Consider the following 25,234-nt stretch of genomic DNA (forward strand, 5'->3'; position numbering starts at 1 on the left):
GGGGGAACTGCTCAGAGGAGTGAGGTCTACTACTTGCTGCTTCGGTCCTTATCCATACTGGCTTGTGAGATCTGCCAGAGCTGGGCTGGGTATCTGGACATCCAAGGTGGTCAATGCCTCCTTGAGGGATGGTAAGGTTCCTGGAGCTTTGAAAAAAGCAGTGGTGAGGCCCTTGTTGAAGAAACCAAATTTAGATCCTAGGATTTCAGATCACTACTGCACTGTGTCAAAATAGCAATAGCTATTCTCGGGCAAAGTGCTAGAGTATATGGTGGTCTCACTCCAGGCAGTGTTGGATGATACTGATCCATTCAAATTAGGTTTCAGACCTGGTGATGGGATGGAAACAGCCTTGGACACCTTGGTTGATGACTAATAGCAGGGAATGGACAGGCAGAGGGCAACTCTGCAGGTTCTATGGGATCTCTCAGTGGCTTTCAATACCATGAACCATGGTATCCTCCTGGATTGGGCATAGAGGCCACGGTGTTACAGTGGTTCTGGTCCTTCTTGGAAGAGCCATTTCAGATGGTGGTGCTGGAGGACGTCTGTTTCAACTCATGGCCATTAGCCTCTTGGTTGCCACAATGTTCCATCTTGTCTCTCATGCTTTTTAACAGCTATATGAAACCACTGGGGAACATTAAGAGGTTTGGTCTGAAGTGTCATCAATATGCAGATGATACTCAGCTCTTCTTGTTTCCATCTACAGTGTCAAGAAAAAGTTTGTGAACCCCTTAGGACTGTCACATATTTACAGCCTCAAATGTTAAAAGATCTTAATGTAACCCATAATCCTAGACAAAGAACAATTGCGACTCTGATTAAACAAATGACACACAAGCATGATGCTTTTCCAACATTTATTTATCCACAAGTGATTCAACATTCAACACCCATGTATGAAAAAGTATGTGAACCTTTAGATTCAGTACCTGGTGGCACCCCCTTGAGCAGCAATGATTCCAAGTAAGCATTTCCTAGGGATGTACGAATTGTGTACCTTCCGTGCTGCTTGACTTCCACAGTCTGTGGCCAGTGCTCCATTCCGCCATTCACAAGCCCCTAAAATTCTCCTCTTTCTTTTCCACTCCGAAAATTATGAAGATAAATCCATACCGACAACCGTAATTCCAGTGCCCAGCCATCTCCGGGAGACTGCATAACTTCTGTAAGAATCACTATTTTTCGTGAATATTTCCGTGTTGTTTTTTTTAATTGAAAACCTCCGTCTCCATTTACTTTCAGCCAAAACACTTCCTCTTCCTAGGGGCTTCCCAAAAGAAGCCTGTCTTAAGTGTGCCTGAGTGATAAACTATTTGTTTAAAGCAATGCTTTTTTAAAGAAAGAAAAAACCTTTTAAAATGACCATGCTGGTCCTGGAGTGGCATGGCCATTTTAAAAAGTTTTTTCTTTCTTTAAAAGAGCATAGCTTTAAACAAATTAGGGATGTATGAAAGTCACTTACCTTTTCGAAGGATGACATTCACGGTGGAGGGGAGGCGTTCCGTCCCTCCCCCTGAAATTCTCTCTGGCCGGCTCCACTCAGCAGCGATTCCGCGGAGCCGCCAGCCGGAGCCGCCCGCAGCAGGACATCTGGACGCTGGGCAGCCTACACAGGGATGCAAATGGCGGCTACTATAGCCGCCGCTATTTGCTTAGGGACGGCAGAGAATTCTGTCGAGAATTCCTCGTTGAGGATTCCGGGGGGAGGGAGGGAGTACCTCCCCCCCACCATGAATCAATTCCGCGAAAAGGTAAGTGACTTTCATACATCCCTGCATTTGCATCCCTGTATTTTGCCATGATAGGCTACGTAAATATTTATGTAGCCTATCACGGCAAAAACAAAACAAAACAGCGAACGAAAATGGCAGCGGCTACAGCAGCCGCCATTTGCGTTCCTTTTTTTTTTTGGCCGTGATAGGCTACATAAATATTTACGTAGCCTATTACGGCAAAAGAGTTGGGCGCAAATGGCGGCCACTACGTGAATATTTACGTAAGATAAAATGGTGAAAAATAGGGAAAACAAATGGCGGCCGCCGTAGCCACCGCCATTTGTGTATGCTGTTGTTGTTTTTTTTGCCCAGCCATGATAGGCTACATAAATACTTAGGTGGCATATCATGGCAGCCTGGCTGGACACAAATGGCGGCCGCTACGGCAGCCACCATTTGCGTCCGCATCAGCCCATCCGGCTGCTCCACAGAGCCGCTGCAGAGCGGAGCCGGCCAGACAGGATTCCCGGGGGGAGGAGCAGATCTCCACCCCCCTGTCGAGGATTCCAGGGGGAGAGACGGAGCACCTCCCGCCCCACCGCGAATCAATTCCGCGAAAAGGTAAGTGACTTTTGTACATCCCTGCATTTGCGTCCCTGTAATTTGCCGTGATAGGCTACGTAAATATTTATGTAGCCTATCACGGCAAAAACAGAACAAAACAGCGAACGCAAATGGTGGCGGCTATGGCGGCCGCCATTTGTGTTCCCTTTTTGATTTTGGAAACTATGCCATTTGTGCCCCTCTCTTCAGCTGTAATAGCCTACGTAAATATTAACATAGGCTATCACAGCCCCCCAAAAAGGGAATGCAAATGACAGCCGCCATTTGCATTCCCTTTTTTTTGGCGCGATAGACTATGTAAATACTTATGCAAATGGCGTCCCTGTGTTAGCCGTGATAGGCTACGTAAGTATTTACGTAGCCTATCACGACTATAATGAAGAAGTGAATGGCAGCCGCGGACACGGCCGCCATTTGCAAAGCAGCGCGAACAGCAGCAGATAGGTGTCCCGTTTTGCGTGCCTTTCGTGGGGCGGGGGGTGGAGGGGCTTCGTTCTGCCACAGATTTTGGGGGGCCGAATGCACTGGCATTTGGCCTCACTGAGATCCATGGTGGAATTCTCTGACATCCCTAAAACAAATAGTTTATCGCTCAGGCACACCTAAAACAGCCTTCTTTTGGGAAGCCCCTAGGAAGAGGAAGTGTTTTGGCTGAAAGTAAACAGAGACAGAGGATTTCAATTTAAAAAGAACACCCACAAACAAGGCGGTGAGCACAATTCATTTTTTTTTTTTTAACGTACATATTTGTTATTGGAATATACTATACTGCATTTATATTTACGAAAATTCCGCGACTCTTTGCAGACAAAAAAAACAACAACAGCCGCATGACTGCTGGCTCTGTAGGATCTCTCCTCCGCAAAGTATTCTGTGGCATGGACTGAAGGGAATTCAATCCCATTTCAGTCTGTGGCAGAATTCTCTGACATCCCTAGCATTTCCTGTAATTGTTAGTTGGGCTCTCACATCCATTTTGAGGGATTTGGGCCCATTCCTTTTTACAGAACTGCTTCAGCTCAGTGACATTTGAGGGCTTCCTTGAACAGCTTGCTTCAGGTTCTGCCACAACATTACATTGGGGTTTAGGTCTGGACTTCGACTAGGCCATTCTAAAACACAGAATTCCTTCTTCCATGGCCATTCTTTCGTAGATCTGCTTGTATGATTTTAATCATTGTTGTGTTGCGTGACCCACTTTCTGTTCAGCTTCAGCTCATGGACGGATGGCCTGACATTTTCCTCTAGAAACTTCTGATACACTGCAGAATGCAGTTGACATGGTTGTGTCAATGATGGCAAGCCATCCATGTCCTGAGGCCACAAAGCAGGCCCAAACCATCACATTTCCACCACCATGCTTGACGGCTGGGACGAGGTTCCTCTGTTGGAACTCAGTATTTGTTTTTCGCCAAACATAGCATTTCTCACTGATGCCCCAAAGTTCTACTTTTGACTTGTCTGTCCAGAGAACATTGTTCCAGAAGTCTTGGGGATCATCTATGTGATCTGTAGTGAACTTCAGACAGATGACAATGTTCTTTTTAGAGGGCAGTGGTTTCCTCCTGGCTATCCTCCCATGAAAACCACTCTTGTTCGGTCTTTTTCTGATAACTGGGTCATGAAAACTCACATTAGCCAAGGCGAGCGGGGCCTGCAGATCCTTGGATGTTACTCTGGAGTTCTTCTTGACTTTCTGGATGATGTGCCAGTTTGTTCTTGGTGAGAGTGTGGTAGGACAATTGCTCCTGGGTACACTGACTGTGGTCTTGAGCCTTCTCCACTGTAGATCCTCTGTCCAACAGTGGATTTGGTGGAGCTCCAAAGTCTTAGAAATGGTTTTGTAACACTTCCTAGACTGATGAGCAATAACTGCTTTTCTGATGTCCTCAGAGTCATGACGTGTTTCCACACAACAGTACGGTGAAGACCACAGTCCCAAAGTTTCTGATCCTTTATAGGGTTGGGCCTTCCAAACTCACCCCTGAAGATCTACCTAAGCACTTAAACACCTGATTCTAATTATTCTCTTTAACTGAGCTGATGCTACAATGGGTTCACTTACTTTTGCACATACCCTGACTCTTAAATACTCATCATTTGCCTAATGTATACATGGTTTTATTTCACAAGACATGGAAATAGTTAATATAAACCTTACTGGATGTTTAGAAAGGTCTGGTTTTGATTCATGAAGGCTGGTTTTAATTCATGAAGACTACCATGGTAAAACTACGGAATTTCTGTAATTAGCATTGCAGTTCATAAACTTTTTCTTGCCATCCCAGGAAGGCTGTGGACCTCTTAAAACAGTGTCAGGTGTCTGCTTTGGGATGGATGAGGGAGAACAAACTGAAACTTAATCCAGAGAAGATGGAGATACTGTGGGTTGGGAAACCAACGACCCTGTATGGAACATCAGAAGAGCCATGCTGGATAAGACCAAGGGTCCATCTAGTCCAGCATTCTGTTCACAAAGCGATGAACCAGCTGCTGACCAGAAACCCACAAACAGGACACAAATGCAACAGCGCCCTCCTGCCCATGTTCCCAAGCAACTGGTGAACAGACACATATTGCCTCTAATACTGGAGGTCACATATAGCCACGAGGACTAGTAGCCACTGATAGCTTTCTCCTCCAGGAATGTGTCTAATGTGTCCCCTTTTAAAGCCATCCAAATTGGTGGCCGTCACTACATCTTCTGGTAGCGAATTTCGTAGTTTAACTATGTGCTGTGTGAAGAACTTCCTTTTATCTGTCCTGAATCTCCCACCAATCAGCTTCATGGGATGACTCTGCATTCTAGAATTATGAGAGAAGTTGAAAAATGTATCCCTATCTACATTCACTATACCATGCATAATTTTGTACACCTTTACCATGTCTCCCCTTACTTGCCTCTTTTTCCAAGCTGGATAATCCCAGGTATTGTAACCTTCCCCCATAGAAGAGATGTGCCAGTCCCTTGATAATTTTAGTTGCCCTTTTCTGCACTTTTCCAGCTCAACAATGTCCTTTTTTAGGTGTGGTGACCAGAAATGTACACAGCATTCTATGTGGTGTCACACCATACATTTGAATACAGACACTATGATATTGGCAGTTTTATTCTCAGTTCCTTTTCTAATTATGCCTAATATGGAGTTCTCATTTTTCAGAGGCCACACACTGGGTTGACATTTACATCCAACTGTCTACCAAAACCACAAGATTGGTTGGTCTGTCACCACTAGCTCAGATCCCCGCAAGCTAGGGATGGCAGAGAATTTCTCCCCGAAACTTCGGGGGGCCGAGCGCCAACGTGTTCGGCCCCCCGAACAAGTTTCGGGGAGAAATTCTCCGCCCCCCCGCCCCCCACACCCCCCCCGGGACGGGACTTACCTTTGCCGAATGTCCCTCCCGGCGGCAGGTCCGGCCGGCGGTTCAGCGGGTGTTCATGCAGGGCGGGAGCGGCAGCCGGTCTTTCGACTGGCTGCCGCTGCCGCCATTCCAATAAAAGAAAAAAAAAACAATGCCCCCGTGATAGGCTATGTGATGATTAACGTAGCCTATCACGGCTAGATTTGCAAAGTCAGCCGTGATAGGCTACGTCAATCGTCACGTAGCCTATCACGGGTGACTTAAAAAAAAAAAAAAGCCCGTACGCTAATGGCGGCCCCCATAGGGAGCCGCCATTCCCGTTCCTTATTTGGTCGCTGTAGTCTACGTAAAGATTTACGTAGACTACAGCGACCAAATAAGGAACGCGAATGGCGGCTCCCTATGGGGGCCGCCATTAGCGTACGCGCTTTTTTTTTTTTTTAAGTCACCCGTGATAGGCTACGTGACGATTAACGTAGCCTATCATGGCTGACTTTGCAAATCTAGCCGTGATAGGCTACGTTAATCGTCACATAGCCTATCACGAGGGCGTTAAAAAAAAAAAAAAAAACTTTTGAGTTCGCGGCCGGGCGAGGCGGGAAGCCTCCTCCCTGGCCTGAATTTCGGCTGGGGCGAGGCGGGAAGCCTCCTCCCCCGGCCTGAACTTCGCGGGGGGAGCAGCGAAGCGCCTCCCCCCCACCGCGAACTAGCTTCGACGACTGGTAAGTGACTTTCGTCCACCCCTACTGCAAGCTCAGATTCTTGGTTGGTCACAGCTAGCTCAGATACCATCAGGTTATACGTGAATTTGGGATTTTTTGCCCCAACATGCATCACTTTACACTTGCTTACATTGAATCTCATTTGGAACTGGGATGCCCATTCTTCCAGTTTGGAGAGATCCTCACAATCCCCTTTTGTTTTAATCACCCTAAATAATTTGATGTCATTGTCACACTTGGCCACTTCACTGTTCACTCCTAATTCTAGATCATTCATGAAGAAACTGAAAAGCTTTGGTCCCAAGACAGATCCCTGTGGGACCCCACTATTTACTTCCCTCCATTGGCAGAATTTGCTAGGGATGGCAGAGAATTCCACCACGGATTTCGGTGAGGCCGAATGCCAGTGCATTTGGCCCCCCCAAACTCCGTGGCGGAACGGCCTGCCCCCCTGACCCCTGCAGATCCCCCCCCGGGTGAGACTTACCTGGGGTCGATGTTCCGGGTGGCGGCGGCTGCAGCGGTGGCTGTGGCGGTGGCTTCTGCAGTGGCAGCTGCAGCAGCTGGTCTTCTGACCGGCTGCCACTGCCGCCATTTGCAGTCTTGTAAAAAAAAAAAAAAACACCACGTGATAGGCTACGTCAAGATTTATGTAGCCTATCATGGCTGGGTTTAAAAAACAACAATGACATGATAGGCTACATCAAGATTTACGTAGCCTATCATGGCTGGGTTTTAAAAAACAAACAAACCCGCGTACGCAAATGGCGGCGGCTACTAACGATGGACGAAAGTCCCTTACCTGGTCCCGCAGCTTGATTTGCGGTGGGGGGGAGGTGCTTCTGTTCTCTCCCCGAAGTTCATGGCGGTGGGGAGGCGCCCTGCCTTGCCCGGCCGAAATTTAGGCCGGGGGGGGGAGGTGCCCCATCCCTCACTGCACGAAATACAAAAGTAATAAATCATTACGTAGCCTATCATGGGTGACTTTGAAAAAAAAAAAAAGAGCGTACGCAAATGGTGGCACCCATGGGCGCCGCCATTTGCGTTCCTTATTTGGGCCCGCGTAGTCTACGTAAAGATTTACGTAGACTATGGCGAAAATAAGGGCAACGCAGCGTTGCCCTTATTTTCGCTGTAGTCGACGTAAATCTTTACGTAGACTACCTGGGCCCAAATAAGGAACGCAAATGGCGGCACCCATGGGCGCCGCCATTTGGGTATGCACTTTTTTTTTTTTCAAAGTCACCCATGATAGGCTACACAACGATTTACATAGCCTATCACGGATGACTTTGGGAATCTAGCCGTGGTAGGCTACGTAAATTGTTATGTAGCCTATCACGTGTGAGGTTTTTTTTTTTTACATTTACTTTGTAATGGCAGCGGCGGCAGCTGGTCGGATGACTGGCCGCCGCCCCCGCCCCGGCCGAAACGCTGCCGAAACGCCGCCGGGACCCGCCACCAAGGGGGACATTCGAAGGAGGTAAGTCCCATGCTGGGGGGGGGGCAAGGGGGCGGAGAATTTCACCACCAATTTTGGGGGGCCGAATGCGTTGGCATTTGGCCTCCCCGAGCTTCATGGAGAAATTCTCCGCCATCCCTAGCGGCTCCGGCCGCCACCATTTGCGTTCCTTATTTTTGGCCGTCTTGGTCTACGTAAATATTTACATAGACTATGACGGCGAAAATAAAGGGGAACGCAAATAGCGTAGCAGGCGCTATTTGAGTCCCTTTTTGATTTGCCGTTTTAGTCTATGTAAATATTTACATAGGCTAAAACGGTGAATCGAAAAGGGACTCAAATAGCGCCCGCTACGCTATTTGCGTTCCCCTTTATCTTTGCCATCATAGTCTACGTAAATATTTACGTAGATTAAGATGGCCAAAAATAAGGAACGCAAATGGCGGCGCCCGTAGCTGCCGCCATTTGCGTACGCGGGTTTGTTTGTTTTTCCCAGAGCCCTCCGCGGCCGGAAATCCGGCTGCGGACAGCTCTGGCCTGGCTGGGCCTGGACGGCTGCTCCGCAGAGCTGCCACAAAGCACAGCTGGCCTTGGAGGATTCCAGGGGGAGGGACGGAATGCCTCCCCCCCCCACCATCAACATAATCTGTGGAAAGGTAAGTGACTTTTGTACATCCCTAGAATTTGCCATTTATTCCCACTCTCTGCTTTCTGTTCTTTAACCAGTTACTGATCCATAAGAGGACCTGTGCTCTTATTCCATGAGTGCTAAGTTTGCTCAGGAGTCTTTGGTGAGAGACTTTGTCAAAAGGCTTTTGGAAGCCCAAGTAAACAATGTCTACTAGATCACCCCTGTCTACATGTTTATTGACACTCTCAAAGAACTCTAGGTTAGTGAGACAGGTTAGTGAGACTAACCCTCTAAAAGGTTAGTGAGGACTTACCTCTGAGGAAGCTATGTTGATTCTTTTTCAACAGGGCTTGTCCTTCTATATGTTAACTAATTTTAATAATGCTTTCAACCAATTTATCCAGAACAGACATTAAGCTAACGGGACTGTAATTTCCCGGATCCCCCCTGGATCCCTTTTTGAAAATTGGTATTACATTGGCCATCTTCTAGTCCTTTAGTATAGAGGCTGATCTTAGGACATCTCTCTCTCTCTCTCTCTCTCTCTCTCTCTCATTTCTATACTGCCCAATAGCTGAAGTTCTCTGGGCAGTTCACAATAATTAAAACCAAAGAGCACACAATAAAACAATATAAAATATTAAAACCCCAGTATAGCAATAAAACCAGAATAAAACCAGAATAAAACCTAGCAGCAATGCAGAGATTTAAAATACAGATTTAAAACAGCAAAGCTAAAAGTCTAGAAAGCTAAAATGCTAAAATGCCTGGGAAAATAAAAGGGTCTTCACCTGGCACCAGAAGGAATACAATGTAGGTGCCAGGTGAAGACCTCACTAGGGAGCTCATTCCACAGCCGGGGTGCCACAGCAGAAAAGGCCCTCCTCCTAGTAGCCACCTGCCTCACTTCCTTTGGCAGGGGTCGCAGAGAAAGGCCACTGGGGATGATCTTAAGGTCTGGGCAGGCACATATGGGAGGAGGCAATCCTTCAGATAACCTGGCCCCAAGCTGTTAAGGGCTTTGAATGTTAATACTAGGGATGTCAGAGAATTTCTCCATGAATTTCCAGGAGGCTGAATGCCAACGCATTCACCCCCCCCAAATTGGTGGGGAAATTCTCCGACACCCCCCTACCCCCCCTGGGATGGGACTTACCGTGGCCGAATGTCCCTCGCAGCAGCGGGTCCCAACAGCGGTTCGGCGACGGTGGCGGCGGTTCAGTGGCGGCGGCCGGTCTTCTGACCGGCTGCCGCTGCTGCCATTTCCAAGTAAAGTGTAAAAAAAACCCAAAAAATGTGATAGGCTACGTAAAGATTTACGTAGCCTATCATGGCTAGATTTTCAAAGTCAGCCGTGATAGGCTACGTAAATCTTTACGTAGCCTATCACAGCTGACTTTGAAAAAAAAAAAGTGCGTACAGAAATGGCGGTGCCCATGGGCGCCACCATTTGCATTCCTTATTTGGGCACGGGTAGTCTATGTAAAGATTTACGTAGACTACGGCGAAAATAAGGGCAACACAGCGAAAATAAGGGCAACACAAAGTCACGTAGCCTATCATGGGTGACTTTGGGAAAAAAAAAACGCGTACGCAAATGGCGGCTCCCATGGGGACTGCCTTTTGCGTTCCTTATTTTGGCACGTCTAGTCTACGTAAAGATTTACGTAGACTACGGCGAAAATAAGGCAATAAGGGAAATAGCATGCCCTTATTTTCGCCGTAGTCTACGTAAATCTTTACGTAGACTAGATGTGCCAAAATAAAGAACGCAAATGGAGGTCCCCATGGGACCGTACGCGCTTTTTTTTTTCCCCCAAAGTCACCCGTGATAGGCTACGTGATGATTTATGTAGCCCATCACAGCTGACTTTGGAAATCTAGCCATGATAGGCTACGTAAATCGTCATGTAGCCTATCATGGGGTCTTTTTTTTTTTTTTTTTACTTTTTTTTCATGGCTGGGGAGACGGGGAGCTTCTCCCTGGCCTGAATTTTGGCCGGGTGAGGCGGGAAGCCTCCCCCCCAGCCTGAATTTCAGCCGGGTGAGGCAGGAAGCCTCCCCCCTTCGCCTGAACTTCGGGGGGAGAAGCGAAGCGCCTCCCCCCCACCGCGAAGCCAAGCTGCGAAAAGGTAAGTGACTTTCGTACATCCCTAGCCTCCAACTCCCAACCCAGACAACCTATCCAGAAGGATACCATGGTTGATGGTATCAAAAGCTGCTGAGAGGTCCAAGAGAATCAACATGGTCGCAATCCCCCATCCCTCTCCTGGCAGAGGTCATCCCACAGGGCGACCAAGGCAGTTTCCATTCCAAAACTAGGCCTGAAGCCCAATTGAAATAGATCTAGATAATCTGTTTTATTCAAGAGTGCCTGGTCTGTCCTGAAACCACCCACTCAAGCACCTTGCCCAGCAAGGGGATGTTGGCCACTGGCCTATAATTGTTAACATCTTCTAGGTCCAGGTTAGGCTTTTTCAGGAGTGGTCTGCTTACCGTCTCTTTTAAAGAGGCCAGCACCACTCCCTCTCTCAAGGAGGAATTTACAACCTCCTGGACCCAGCCAGACATCCCCTCCTTGTTTGTTTTAATAAGCCATGAAGGGCAAGGGTCAAGAACACATGTGGTCGATTGGACTTGGCCAGGCACCTTGTCCACATCCTCTGGCCTCAGTAACTGAAACTCATCCAATAAAACTGGACCAGACGGTGCTCTGAAGGGCTCTACCAAAGGAACTGCATTAATCGTGGTGTCCAATCCATGATGAATCTGAGCAACATTATCTTCAAAGTGCTGTGCAAACTCATCACAGCGTGCAGCTGAGGGTTCCACAGTCTCTCCCCCTGGCCCAGAAAGTAACAGGCCAAGAACCACTCAGAAAAGCTCCTCTGGATGACACTGAGAAGATGCAATGCTGTTGGAAAAGATTTGTCTCTTGACACCCTCACTGCCACAGTGTAGGCTCGATAATGAGCTTTAACCTGTGTTCAGTCAGACTCAGCATAAGTTTTCCTCCACCTATGTTCTAGCCATTTCCCCTCTTGCTTCATTGCCCTCAGCTCTGGTGTATACCAAGGAGCTGGCCAGGCTCTGCTCAGGGGGACAGGGCGCTTGGGTAAATCATGCCCGAGTCATCTCTGCATTCCACAGAGCGACCTGGGCTTCGACAGGAGCACCAGCCATACCAGCAAGAAAATCCCCCAGAGCCCTCTGGAATCCATCAGAATCCATTCACCTCTGGGGGCGGACCATTTTAATAGATCCCCCACCCTTGCAGAGGGGAAGGCTGCCAAGAGTCTAACCTCAACAGGAAGGGACATGTGCATATTTTGGTTAGAAGAGCAGCAATTTCATATTTGAGTTCTTTGTAGGGATGGTGGAGAATTTCCCCCAAAATTGTTGGTGAAATTCTCCGCCCCCCCCCCCCCCGGGATGGGACTTACCTCCCTCGAATGTCCCTCTCGGCAGCTGGTCCCGGCGGGAGTTCGGGGGCTTTTAGTCGGGGGCGGCGGCCGGTCTTTCGACCTGCTGCAGCCACCGCCATTACAAAATAAAGTTAAAAAAAAACACACACACCCATGATAGGCTACATAACAATTAACGTAGCCTATCATGGCTAGATTTCCAAAGTCAGCCATGATAGGCTACGTAAATCATTACGTAGCCTATCACAGGTGACTTTGGGGGAAAAAAAAGCGCGTACGCAAATGACGGCGCCATGGGCGCCGCCATTTGTGTTCCTTATTTGGTCCCAGTAGTTTACGTCAAGATTTACGTACACTATGGCGAAAATAAGGGCAACGCAAATAGTGTTGCCCTTATTTTCGCCGTATTCTACGTAAATCTTTAGGTAGACTACCGGGACCAAATAAGGAACGCAAATGGCGGCGCCCATAGGCTTTTTTTTTTTTTCAAAGTCACCCGTGATAGGCTACGTAACGATTTACGTAGACTATCACGGCTGACTTTGGAAATCTAGCTGTGATAGGCTACGTTAATCATTACGTAGCCTGTCACGGGTGTGGGGTTTTTTGTTTTTGTTTTACTTTTGTTTTTCGCGGCCGGGGAGACGGGGCGCCTCCCCCCCCAGCCTGAACTTCGGGGGGAGAACCAAAGCGCCTCCCCCCCACCGCGAAGCAAGCTGCGTTACCAGGTAAGTCCCTTTCGTACATCCCTAGTTCTTTGAGAACTCTAGGATGGATACCACCTGGGCCTGGTGATTTATTTGCTTTCAGTTTATCAGTGCAGTTGAGAACTTCATTTTTTGTCACCACTATTTGCCTCAGTGCCTCAGACTCCCTTTCTGAAAACATCAGTTCAGGCACAGGTATCTGTCCTATTTCTTCTGCATTAGGGTTGTCCGAAAGTGACTTACCTTTCCGCGGATTATGTTGATGGTGGGGGGGAGGCGTTCCATCCCTCCCCCCCGGAATCCTGGCCGGCCGGCTCCGCTCCGCAGGGATTCTGTGGAGCCGCCGGCCAGCTCCGCCAGCAGCCGGACATCTGGCCACTGGCTAGCAGGGATTCAAATGGTGGCGGCTGTAGCCGCTGCCATTTGCATCCCTGCAGTCAGCTGTGATAGGCTACGTAAATGTTTACATAGCCTATCACAGCTGATTTAAAAACAAACAAACACGCGCTTACGCAAATGGCGGCGGCCATGGCCACCGCCATTTGCATTCTTTATTTTGGCACGTCTTAGTCTACATAAACATTTACGTAGACTAAGACAGCGAACATAAGGGGAACGCAAATAGCGTAGCGTCTACTCTATTTGCGTTCCCCTTATTTTCGCCGTCTTAGTCTACGTAAATGTTTACGTAGACTAAGACGTGCCAAAATAAGGAACGCAAATGGCGGCGGCCATGGCTGCCGCCAATTTGCGTACGCGCGTTTTGTTTTTTTTAAGTCAGCCGTGATAGGCTATGTAAATCTTTACGTAGCCTATCAGGTTTTTTTGTTTTTTTGTTTTTTTCTTAACCTGGAAATGGGGGTGGCAGCAGCTGGTCTGAAAACCGGCTGCCCCAGCTGCCTCTGCCGAACCACTACCCGAGCCGCCGCCGGAGCCGCCGCCACCAGGAAGATCCGCCCAAGGTAAATCTCGTCCCTGGGGGGGCGGGCCGTTCCGCCACCGATTTCGGGGGGCTGAATGCACTGGCATTCGGCCTCCCCGAGATCCATGGCGGAACTTTCGTACATCCCTATATCTGCAGTGAAGATGGATGAAAAGAATTCATTCAGCTTCTCTGTAATCTCCTTGTCCTCCGTTAGTACTCCTTTAGCTCCATTGTCATCCAACGATCCAGCTGCCTCCCTAGCTGGTTTCCTGATTCTCATAAAGAACTCTTTATAGTTGGCTGTAATGTTGTTAGCGATATGCTCCTCAAAATGCTTTTTTGCATCTCCTTTTGTCTTCTTGAATCGCCTTTGTGCGAGCTTGTTCTCCCTTTTCCTCATTTGTGCAAGTTTTTCATTTTCTGAGGAATCCTTCTTTTCTTTAATAGTTTCCTTGACACTGCTCATTAACCATGCCAGTGACCTCTTGAACTTGGTGCTACCTTTCCTAATTTGTGGTACACATTTTAGCTGAACTTCTATTGCTGTGGATTTGAGTAACCTTCAAGAATTGTGGAGGGATTTAACCCTCTTGACTCCCCCTTTCAACTTCCTTTGCACCAGTTCCCTCATTTTAGAGAAATTGCCTCTTTTGAAGTCAAATGGGACCGTGTTGGATGTCCTGGGCAATTTTCCACTTAAATATGTATTAAATCTGATACTACAGCAGTCACTGTTTCCAATTGGTTCAACAACATTTACATCCCATACTAGGTCCTGGGTGATACCACTTAGGATTAAATCCAGGGTTGTCCCCCTCTGGTCAGATCCTCATTTGAGACAAGAAGTTTGCAGCTGGTCTTAGATAAGGTTGCACTCCCTCTAAAAGGCCAAGTGCATAATCTGGGAGCCCTCCTTGGGGTCTTTTCTAACTGGGCTATCTGAAGTAGCTGTGGGGTCCAGCAGTGTGTTCTTCTAGCTGAGCTTGGTATGCCAGCTGTGGTCCATTCTGGAGGGGATCGAATCCATACTGTATAAGTATTTTTATCCACATTAGAGTTCAGTGGTTCAATTACTGCAGTTGTGTGCTCCTTGGGATCCATTAATTATTTTACCAATCAGGGGTCTACATAAAATAGGATGGAGATAATGAACAATGTGATATCCATTAACTGTAACCTGAACCCATACCTGAAGCCTAATAACTTATATCATAACGAAATTGTTCTATTCAGAAGCTGGGAAGAGAATTTTATGTAAAATTTGTGGCAAAGAATCTATAGGGCATATAATGCCATTGAGAAGTATACGTGGATTTAGAAGGCACTGCTTTTAGCTTACGCTTCCTACAGCCACATCCTTTTCCAATCAAATAAGAGAACTGCTTTTGATTAAAGAATACCTGCCATGTCAGCAGATTCCCGAGCTCCAGCCTTCTTCCAGGCAGCCATGATCTGTGTTTGGATCTGGATCCATGCATGGAATGTAGAGCATGTGCCACAGCATGGGCAGCATTGTAGATATTGTAGCTGTGACCGGTCATACCCATTTCAAAGAAAAGGCTAGGGAGGTTTTCCAATTTCTCTTCCCCACTGCAGGCTTCCTTGGTAACCTCACTCACACGGGCATTTTTCAACAAACAGTTGAAGGCCTTCTCCCAGAAGTCTTGGATGAATCCATCTTGCTTCTCCCAGAAAGGATTTACATTCTGAAGAAATTGTGTGAATCCTGGTGGTTTATTGGAGTGAACTGAAAAGGATAGCATACCATAGAAAGGTTGCATATCATGGCCCCTTAGACTGCTGCTTGCTATGAAATCCCAGCATGTCATCATAATCCATACCTTACCTATAGGTGAACTCTGGATTGCTGTTTGAAGAAGCCGGCTTATTTCAGTCATAGACAAAAGTGCAGTGTCAGTAAGAAATACATTGGCTGTGCTTTCCATGAAAGCTGAACTATATTCCAATTCAGTCTGCAACAACAATGCCTTTCCACCATGTCTTTTAGATTTGGGTAATTTTTCTATGAAGGCAACGCAGATTCCTTTTTGTGAAAGCATTGGCAGCAATTTCAGCAAACGCTGTTCTCCATGGTTATTATCATTTATGAAGAGCCCGATCCATGTCCATTTGAAATGGACCAGTAACTGGACAATCCCAGTGCACTGGTGAGCCTCGTTTGGGACCATCTGGTATAATGGGCAGAATAGTGTTTCATCACCCTGTGGTGGGGGAGAAGATCCACAAGTGATCTGAAATAGAAGGTAGAGGTATTTTATGAATGGAATACAGTGTTGTGTGCAATAGGTGTGTACACTGTATCATATTTACCAAATACCCAATTAGGTCAACTGCCTACCTGGATAAATGAGGTCTAGATAATCTAAGCCACAGAACTGGTGGCAAATAACCACTGTGATCCGCACAACACAAGGCTAAAATTCCACATCCTTATCAGAGATTCTGATTTCGGAGTATTTGCGGGACTAAGATCAGTTCCTTTACACGGGTGGAGATGTGCTTTGAACTGGGGAATTTCTTTCTCGGCAAGTTCTATATATTTCACTTTATAGCCACCAGATGGTACTGTGATTATAGCAGAACTCCACAATTACACACAGCCAATATATCAGATTAACATTTCTTATCAGGTTGTCTCTGATCTTTTAAAAAGCCGGATAAAGGTCAGAAAATGCAGGAGACACCCTGGAGGTTGACGATGTTGTGTAAAGGACCCGCAAACTTCCATGAGTGACCAATCACACGTGTGTAATAAAAGCCTCATGTAGAAATGTTCTGTACCTTGTTAGACTTCAGCTGAAGACTGATGATGAATCCTTCTCTCGATGTCAAAAGGTAGCACATCACAGAAAAGATAATCTAAAAACCTTATCCCTGACAGGCTAGTTCAGTGATGTGGTTTTTAAAAGTATTTATTTATTTTTATTTTATTTTATTGCATTTATATCCCGCCTTTTTTCCTGTTGCAAGGAACCCAAGGTGGCTTACATGATCCTCCTCCTCTCCATTTTATCCTCACAACAACCCTGTGAGGTAGGTTGGGCTGAGAGTCTGTGACTGGCCCAAAGTCAACCAGTGAGCTTCCATGGCTGAGTGGGGACTAGAACCCAGATCGCTGGGCTCCCAGTCCAACACTGTAGCCACTACACCACACTGGCTCACTGGCTTCTATAAAAGTATTTATAGAACAGCATTTGTAGAATCATATTGATTCAATTATTTGTGTATGTATAAGATACACAAAGGATACCATTTCATAAAAAGTAGTGTGACAGTAAAATAGAAGAATATACTAAAAATATCAATATGAAATGATGATTAAAATTAACAAGAAACACACCTTATGAAGTCACTATCTGATATGTCTGTAGATGTTTAGGAATAGGCAACATGAACATTTTTCACAGGCCCTTTCTCATCTGCTTGGCTTCCTCATTTGTGACCATTTCAAAGTTTTGATTTATAAAGCTCTTCCATGGCTTGGCTCCTGACAGACTGCACATTTCCTTTTGTTCTTTCCATATCCAAAAGTAACCTACAGAGGACCTCCTCTGTGAGCCCCCTCACTTTGGTGGTTTTAGTTTCCGTATTTATTAAGACACTTTACTTCTTTCTTTGCATTGTATTTTGTCTTGTTGGCTTTTGTGCTGCTTTTTATTGTGCTAGCTTTGCATTTTTCCTGTTTTATAATGATTTTTGCTGCCTCCTTTTAGATGTATCTTACAGTTTATTGTATTATTGTCATTGTTTAAAAAGGTTGTATGACACCTACAGAATGTATGTATTTGGCATATCATAAATATAAGTACATCATAATAATAAAAAACAAGGAACTGGAAAGATACATGTAGTGTGGCCATTCCCAGTGATTAACCTAGATGTTGCTTTTTGTACTTTCTGACCTTTCTGGGAAGTCTTTGAAGCAAGACCCACATGAAATGCTTTACTGTACTCCAACCTGGAGGTTAGTGTTTTATGGATAACAGTAGCTATGCTATCTGTATCACAACAGTTTTTAATCCTCAGCGCTGGCTGCCATTGAGCTACTGGCCCAATTAAAGGTTTTAGTACAAGTGTGCAAAAACCTAAATGCCACTAAATCTATGGGATAAAGGCACCACAGTCCAAGTTTACAGCCAGTATCGAGTGAAGGAGCCAACTCATATCTACAAACCTACCAGTGGAATCTTGTATGTGTCTGCGATTCTGGCAATCTCAAGGTTGATGACGGGGTATATTCCTCCAATGATGGCTATCAAATTGTTCTGCACATCACACTTGTAGTTGGGGTCAAATCTATGAAGTGTAGAAAGCAGTCTAAGGGTGCCCATATAGGTCATCTGTGGAGTATAGTAGCTCTCATATATGCGGAATCCCACGGTTACATTAGGTAAGAGTGTCGGATTCTCACTGATCTCCTTTATAGCAAACACCAAAGCTAGGATAAGCTGGTAGTTCTTTGGCATCACACTGTGATATAAAATAAATGTGGTTTAATAAAAGATCAACAATAGCTGAAGAATCATTGAGAAATACAGTTTCTTATATTATTATCTCTGATGGGACATTGGTTTCTCTTCTGAACTATGTGTAGCAGCAGGATTCTACACTGCATGAAATTATTTCAGCTCTCTGTTGTTTCTGTAAAATGTGAGTTGACATTTCCTTTTTCTATACAGAACATGGGAGGTCACAATCTCATAAAATGGCTCTATTTCTGATGTCTGGGCATGCATTATCCCTCTTAGATAACCTCAACAGACAACCTGGGTAACCTGTAATGGGTTTTTAACCTACGTGATTATAACCATATCATAACCTTGGTGACCTATCATAGGACCATTTCCAGTTACTACAAAGTCATTGGAAAGGGGCCTAACAACACTGGGACAGGGAATATTGACAGGGAATATATTATCAGAGTTTCAAAGAGATTTTTTTTAAAATGAAAACATTACTTTTCTCTCATGCCTGATTGTTTCAGTTAAACTACAGAATACAAATGTACATTATGACTACAACTTCAGTTAGGAGGTTGTAACAACATACTATATGAATATTACTTTTAAAAGATGACAAAGGTATTGTCACACTTTCACATTTTAAGAAAACCAGTATTATAAGTATCACAGCCTGAATACATATAGAAAAAAATAGATTGATAATGTAGTTAATTGGTTTTGTTTGACCAGTTTTCATAACACTTCTCATTTATAGAGTAATTTGCAGCAGTTGGAGTTCCATCATATAAAATATCCAAGGAATTATTACAACAATTATATTACATATTGGCTAGTACTGGGTACAAACTAAGAAATCTTCAAAAAGTGATGTCATTAATTTATGGAAGATAAAGCGAACAATGGCTACTGCTCATGATGGCTATATACTACCTCCAGAATCTGGATCAATCCGTTATAAAGAACACCTGAATGTAAATTATACCAAGACAAATGTGGTAGTGTTTGGGGCAAGTCCCCCTAAGCACATATCGGTCCTGGATGGACAAGTCATCGAGCAAGTGAGTCACTTATCTTGGGATATGGTTTACTGATAGGGGTAAGTGGATGTGTTATATGGTGGTGGTAGCTTTGAAAGCATGAAGGTCTTCTCAATCCGTTTTGGGTTTTACAAGAACCATGGGTGTTAATATAGTCACTGCTGCCTTGAAAATACATATGGGCAAAGTGCTCCCACAATTGACTTATGGGGGAACAATCTGGGGTTTGACAAAAGTGACCCAGTTAGAAATTACCCCAAATAAATCCCTCAAATCACTACTTAGTTTGCCTCACTCTATCCCTACAGGTAATATTAGGGCAGAGATGGGGATTACACCAGTACAATTTCATGTTTTTCTATGTCTGTTTATGTATTGTTTGGAGGGAGCAATCATATGGCTGCTAGACAGCAGCTAGATGGCCATAGGATATCTCGTTTTCCAGGAACCGACCTGGGAGCCTGTGCAAGAGGAGCTGGAGCGGCTGAAAAAGGGTATGTCTGGGGGGCGTTCCAGGGCAGGAGCGGTGGAAATGGCTGTATGACACAGTTGTATTTTTAAAATTAATTCATGGATTTGAGAAATATCTACAGGAGTTGTCAGTTATTTCATTTAGGAAGGCATTCTTAGCATTGCATTTTCAGTCTATGCCCTCACAATACTTAGAAGGTCGCTATTGCAAAAAAACTGTAGAGCAAAAGTTTTGTATATGTGGAGCTCACGTAGTAGAGGACCTAGAGCAAAAGTGATATGGAAATTATTAAGGGATATACCTGATGATGACGTGCAAACAAAAATTATATTTTTTGCTATCCAATTTTGATAAATTTGTGACAAATAGATTTGCAAGATTTGCAGTAGCCACTCAAAAACTGAGGAGGACATTTGTGGAGACTAATATGGTGAAATGCAATGATTTAATTTGATGTTTTGATGTAGTAGTTTTATTTTATACTTATTGGACTTATAAAGTATAGTACAACTCTTAATTCTATTTATTTCTGAATGCATTTTCTTAGATCCATAATGGGATGTCTGGGGCTTTACTTATATAAGGTGTGGGTTTCTAAATGTTAAACTTTTAATGGAGACGTTTGTTTTAAATGTTACCCTTTCCTGGAGCTTATATATCCATGTACCTTATAGAATTGTTATGTTTAATGGATAGAGTTGGTGTGTGTATGTGTATGAATGCTGGTGTAGTCTGAGCTGATATGATCATGCTGGTTGAAACAACAATAAAGTACTGCTACTACCTCCAGAATCAGAGGCATTATGCCTCTGAATACCAGTTGCTGGAAATGAAAACAGGAAAGAGCTATTGCTATCATACTCTGCTCATGGGCTTCCCACTGGCATCTGGTTGGCCACTGTAGGAAACAGGATGCTGGACTGGATAGACTAGGATCTGATCCAGTAAGCCTGCTCTTGTACTTAGCATTGTTGTTGTTATTATTATTCGTATAAAAACAGTAGTGGGGAGACTGAAGGAAAACTGGCTTGCCCAAGCACAGTTTCTGGGTGAGGCAAGAAACCCACAACTTATACACTTAGCCACGGATGAAATCCAATAATGCAAGTGTGAACTAATAGTTTCCAGGAAGCAAAATCAGAAATAGATGAAGGTGCTGGAAGGGAGGATTCCATAAGAAGATGCATTCAGAGACTATATTATAGATGCGGAGAACTTATAGAAAGTGTATTATATGAAATGAGCACAGATGAGTTTAATGCCAAAACACAGGAGAGTAGTCTGACAGAATCCTGGTGGGGAGCCAGAATGATGGCAAGAAAAATGACTGAAAAGCATAGGTGGAAGAGCACAATGTAGTATTTTACAATGGCTAAATTTTAAAGGTAAAAATTGAACATTACGGGAGCAATTCAACTTCAGTTTGTGGAATGAGGGAGAGATGGAAGAAAATTCAGTATAAATGGATATATAAAAGAAGAGATTTATAAAAGTATTGGACATCATTAGATTAATATTCATGTGACATTAAGATGAGGTGTTGAAAAAATGAGCAAAAGAGATTTAAAAAGGTCTCATACAAAAGAACGAAGAACATGTCTGAAATGTACAGTAAGTTATATGCTATTTCCTTACATAGCTTCCTTGGTCAGCATTGGAGATGGCTTTTCATGGAAATTAATAGAAGAGTATGGGAAAAAGATTTGAGAAGCAATCCCTCCAATGACAAGCTCTCCCCGTTGACTAAACTCATGCAAAATTGTGAAGTGTTCGCTTATTCTGCATTTAGCGGAAGGAGTCCTCGTGCTGGGATGACCAGAATCCATCTTGCACACAATATGAGGCATCAGGCCAAGGAACAACACCAAGAACACCACTATTTCTAGGACAGAAGAAGTTCTCTTCCAGACACACATTCCCTTTAATGGAATTCAGTGCCTCGTGAGCAGCCTGTTTTGAACCTGCTTGGAATGTGAGCTGACACACTCAAGTGAAAACTGATGGACAGATAGAAGAGGATATCAGTACCATTTCCCCCTCTATTTTTAATCCTTGGGTTTTTGTGGCTGCTTCATGTATATTCAGGGTCTTTTTTGTTCCATCTTGTACTAATGTACCAAATTTCAATTAGTTGCTTTTTAAGGAACATCCAGAAATGCAATGATCATTAGCAAAAGAGATGGCAGATTTCTCAAGCTACTTGTAACATCTTAGGTCTGGTAGAAATCCCAGGAGAGTCCAGCAGAGCAGACATCCTTTACAATCATCAGTTCTCCAAGGCACAGAGTCTCTGGCCTCTTGCATCATCTCTCAACATTAGGGATGGCTTTTAGAAGATATTCCAATATTACTGTTCATTGTTCTTGAGGCCTCTAGCTATCCCTTGGGGCTTAGTGAGGAGGACAGTTAATCAGAGACATGCTGATAATTACAGGGGAGAAAATTCCCTTTCCAAGTGATGGCATTGTTGTGGCACTGAAAGCAGCAAAACAACGGAAGCAGCAGCAGCAGGGGTATGTGAACTCCTGCATCCAGCCTCTCTGGCCAGAGCAAGGGTAATATCAGCCGGCTTCCTGCTCAGTTTAGTTTGACAGAGAGAAAATTGCTCAGATCATTTTGCATACCCCCTATTTTTGACCTCAGACTCGCCACGTGGGGCACTGTGGATTGTTAGTAAGAGATGATGCATGCCATGCTGCTGTGAAACAGTCTACAGTTGAATTAATCTCTGCTCTTATTAAACAACTCCTCAAAGAGCTGTAGGCCAGTGAGGAGAAAAGCCAAACCATGGATTCCCTATGTCTGGTTAGCCTGGCCTGGCCTGGCCTGGCCATGATGTTCCACCACAAAATGCTCCTCAGGCTCTCAGCTCAGCCCTGAACTGAATATTCTGGGCAGGACTGCCCTCTGAATACTGGTGGGCAGCCTGCTGCCTGGACCCCTGCCACCTGTTCAGCTACTGATTTCAGCTGGAGTAATCCTAGAAGTCCTTGGATTACTAGGCCCTCCATCTTGGATTCCACTGCTTCCAACCCCCCTCCCCATATCTCACCCCTTCACATCTCTGGCACCATGGCCCACCACTGAACTCAGCCATGTGCGCCGAGAGCAGACAGCAGCCACAGGGCGAAAAGAGCAACACTGGTACTACACCAACCAGCCTGGCAGCCCCAGTGTGGAGGGCCTTTGGGCCAGTGGCCACCGTTTTGAAGCATTCATAACAATGGCTTCACTTCCATGATGCAGGATGGTCCAAAAGAATTGGCTGCCTAGCCCATAATAACTGCCAGTGGGGAGTGGTGGTATGGAAATTTACACTTACACTGAAGTAAACACTTAGTGTGGCCCTAAGAGGAGGAGAGTAATTGTGTGAGAGAAAGCAGCAGCAGCAACCAGCTAGGGATGTCAGAGAAATCCGCAGTGGGCCAAATGGGTTTAGATTTTCAAGAATGCAACTTGCGGATTCTGCAGCAGACTGGCTTTTCCCCTGTTGGGCCGATTCTGTGGACATTCTGAACCAGTTTTCTAACTTTCCCAAATTTTGCAAAAGTGTTGTCTTAGAAAAATATGACTTTTTTTTTAAACAACCATAGGCTAAATTGTGAAAATGCGCATTTTGAGGGAATGTGATAGGGATGTCGGAGAATTTCTCCCCGAAACTTCGGGGGGCCGAGCGCCAATGTGTTCGGCCCCCCAAACAAGTTTCGGGGAGAAATCCTCTGCACCCCCCCCTCACCCCCCCCCCGGGACAGGACTTACCTTCCCTGAATGTCCCTCCTGGCGGCGGGTCCAGCTGGCGATTCGTTGAGTGTTCGAGCGGGGCGGGAGGGGCAGCCGGTCTTTCGACCGGCTGCCGCCCCCGCCATTGCAATAAAAGAAAAAAAAAAAAAGTCCCCTGATAGGCTACGTGACGATTCACGTAGCCTATCACGGCTAGATCTGCAAAGTCAGCTGTGATAGGCTATGTGAATCATCACGTAGCCTATCACGGGTGACTTAAAAAAAAAAGAAAAAAGTGTGTACGGATAATGGTGGCCCCCATAGGGAGCCGCCATTCCCGTTCCTTATTTGGTCGCTGTAGTCTACGTAAATGTTTACGTAGACTACGGCGAAAATAAGGGCAACGCTATTTGCGTTGCCCTTATTTTCACCGTAGTCTACGTAAACATTTACGTAGACTACAGCAACTAAATAAGGAACGCGAATGGCGGCTCCCTATGGGGGCCGCCGTTCGCGTACGCGCTTTTTTTTTTTTTAAAGTCACCCGTGATAGGCTACGTGACGATTCACGTAGCCTATCACGGCTGACTTTGCAGATCTAGCCGTGATAGGCTACGTGAATCGTCACGTAGCCTATCAGGGGGCGTTTTTTTTTTTTTTTTTTACTTCCGCGTTCGCGGCCAGGTGAGGCGAGGCGCCTCCTCCCCGGCCTGAATTTCGGCCAGGCGAGGCGGGAAGCCTCCCCCCCGGCCTGAATTTCGCGGGGGGAGCAGCGAAGCGCTCCCCCCCACCGCGGACAAGCTGCGAGAAAAGGTAAGTGACTTTCGTCCACCCCTAGAATGTGAGCATTTCTGCATATGCGCATTTGCACAAATGCAATTTTGCATGAATTCAGAAACAAAAAAATTTTGGTTCCATCAATAGGCAGACGATAGAACGCAAGGTGCCTGACAAGCCAGGAAATAAAGATGGAAAGGATTTCACACAATCCATAATGCCCTATAACCAGCATAACAATCCAGGCATAATGGCAACATGTGGGGTAATCCCCCACCCTCTCTATATATACATATATACTGTAGATATATATACATATACAGAAGTGTTTGTATGTCCTTGATGGACTTGAAAACCATATATCAATTGTTACAAAAGTTTTCAGACTTGTTCTGCCTCAATCTGGGATAGTTTTAGGCATAGTGAGAATTTCATCTGCCATCTTGAAGCAAAACAGTGGCCAATTCATTTTTTAAAAAAGATGTATAGCTTCAATACCATTTGATTGATTTCTACCAAACTTTGCATGACCATTCACTATAGCGAGCAAATTGTCCCCATACAAAAAATGATGTCTGCCATTTTGAAACAAAATGGCAGCCAATCAAAACTTTCAAATACTGGGAATTTCACAGGAACAGTGGGAAAAATTCTGACAACTGAAAATTTGGGGATTTCAGTGAAGTCTGCTGAAGAGTTAGTGTCCAATGTTACCCTGGAATGGAGCAATTGGTAACTACAGCCATGTCATGATGATGGGAAAGTGCTATTTTAGTTTCAAAAACTGATATGACTGTGATGGTTAATGAGCTCATCCTGGACAAGTTTGAAGCTGACAAAAGAATGTATTATTCTATAGATGCGGTAGTGAATGTGGACAGAACCGTCCCCTATCCTGTATATTACCTAAATTCACAGAATCCACCTGGGTTGCCTCCGCACAAATTACATATAAAGTTGGAAAACTGATGATGCTTTTGCACAATTTAAGTCCCCCAGTGTTGTGCAATAGGATGCGGATTCAGGTAAAGAACCAAAGGTCCTACATGATTGAAGCCACTGTTCTAACTGGGTGTGCTGCAGATGAAACTGTATTCGTCTCTAGAATTCCGCTGATCCCTTCAGATTATAATTTGATTTCAAACAAATAGTTTCCAGTAGGCA

The 25,234-nt window shown here is 45.1% G+C and overlaps 1 protein-coding gene across 1 annotated transcript in view; it reads right to left on the minus strand.

Moving 5' to 3' along the window:
* The window catches only part of LOC146341750 (vomeronasal type-2 receptor 26-like), a 28,034-nt gene extending 9,967 nt beyond the window's left edge, over nucleotides 1-18,067 (minus strand). Inside the window, exon 1 of the mRNA XM_084807652.1 lies at nucleotides 17,780-18,067. Coding sequence (XP_084663778.1) covers nucleotides 17,780-18,067 — 288 coding nt within the window. The remainder of the gene's footprint in view (nucleotides 1-17,779) is intronic.
* Between the last annotated feature and the right edge of the window lie 7,167 nt (nucleotides 18,068-25,234).

This window comes from Heloderma suspectum, chromosome 6 (assembly GCF_057233095.1).
Source record: "Heloderma suspectum isolate Gila_16-S chromosome 6, 16-S_ref, whole genome shotgun sequence".
NCBI classification, from domain to species: domain Eukaryota; kingdom Metazoa; phylum Chordata; class Lepidosauria; order Squamata; family Helodermatidae; genus Heloderma; species Heloderma suspectum.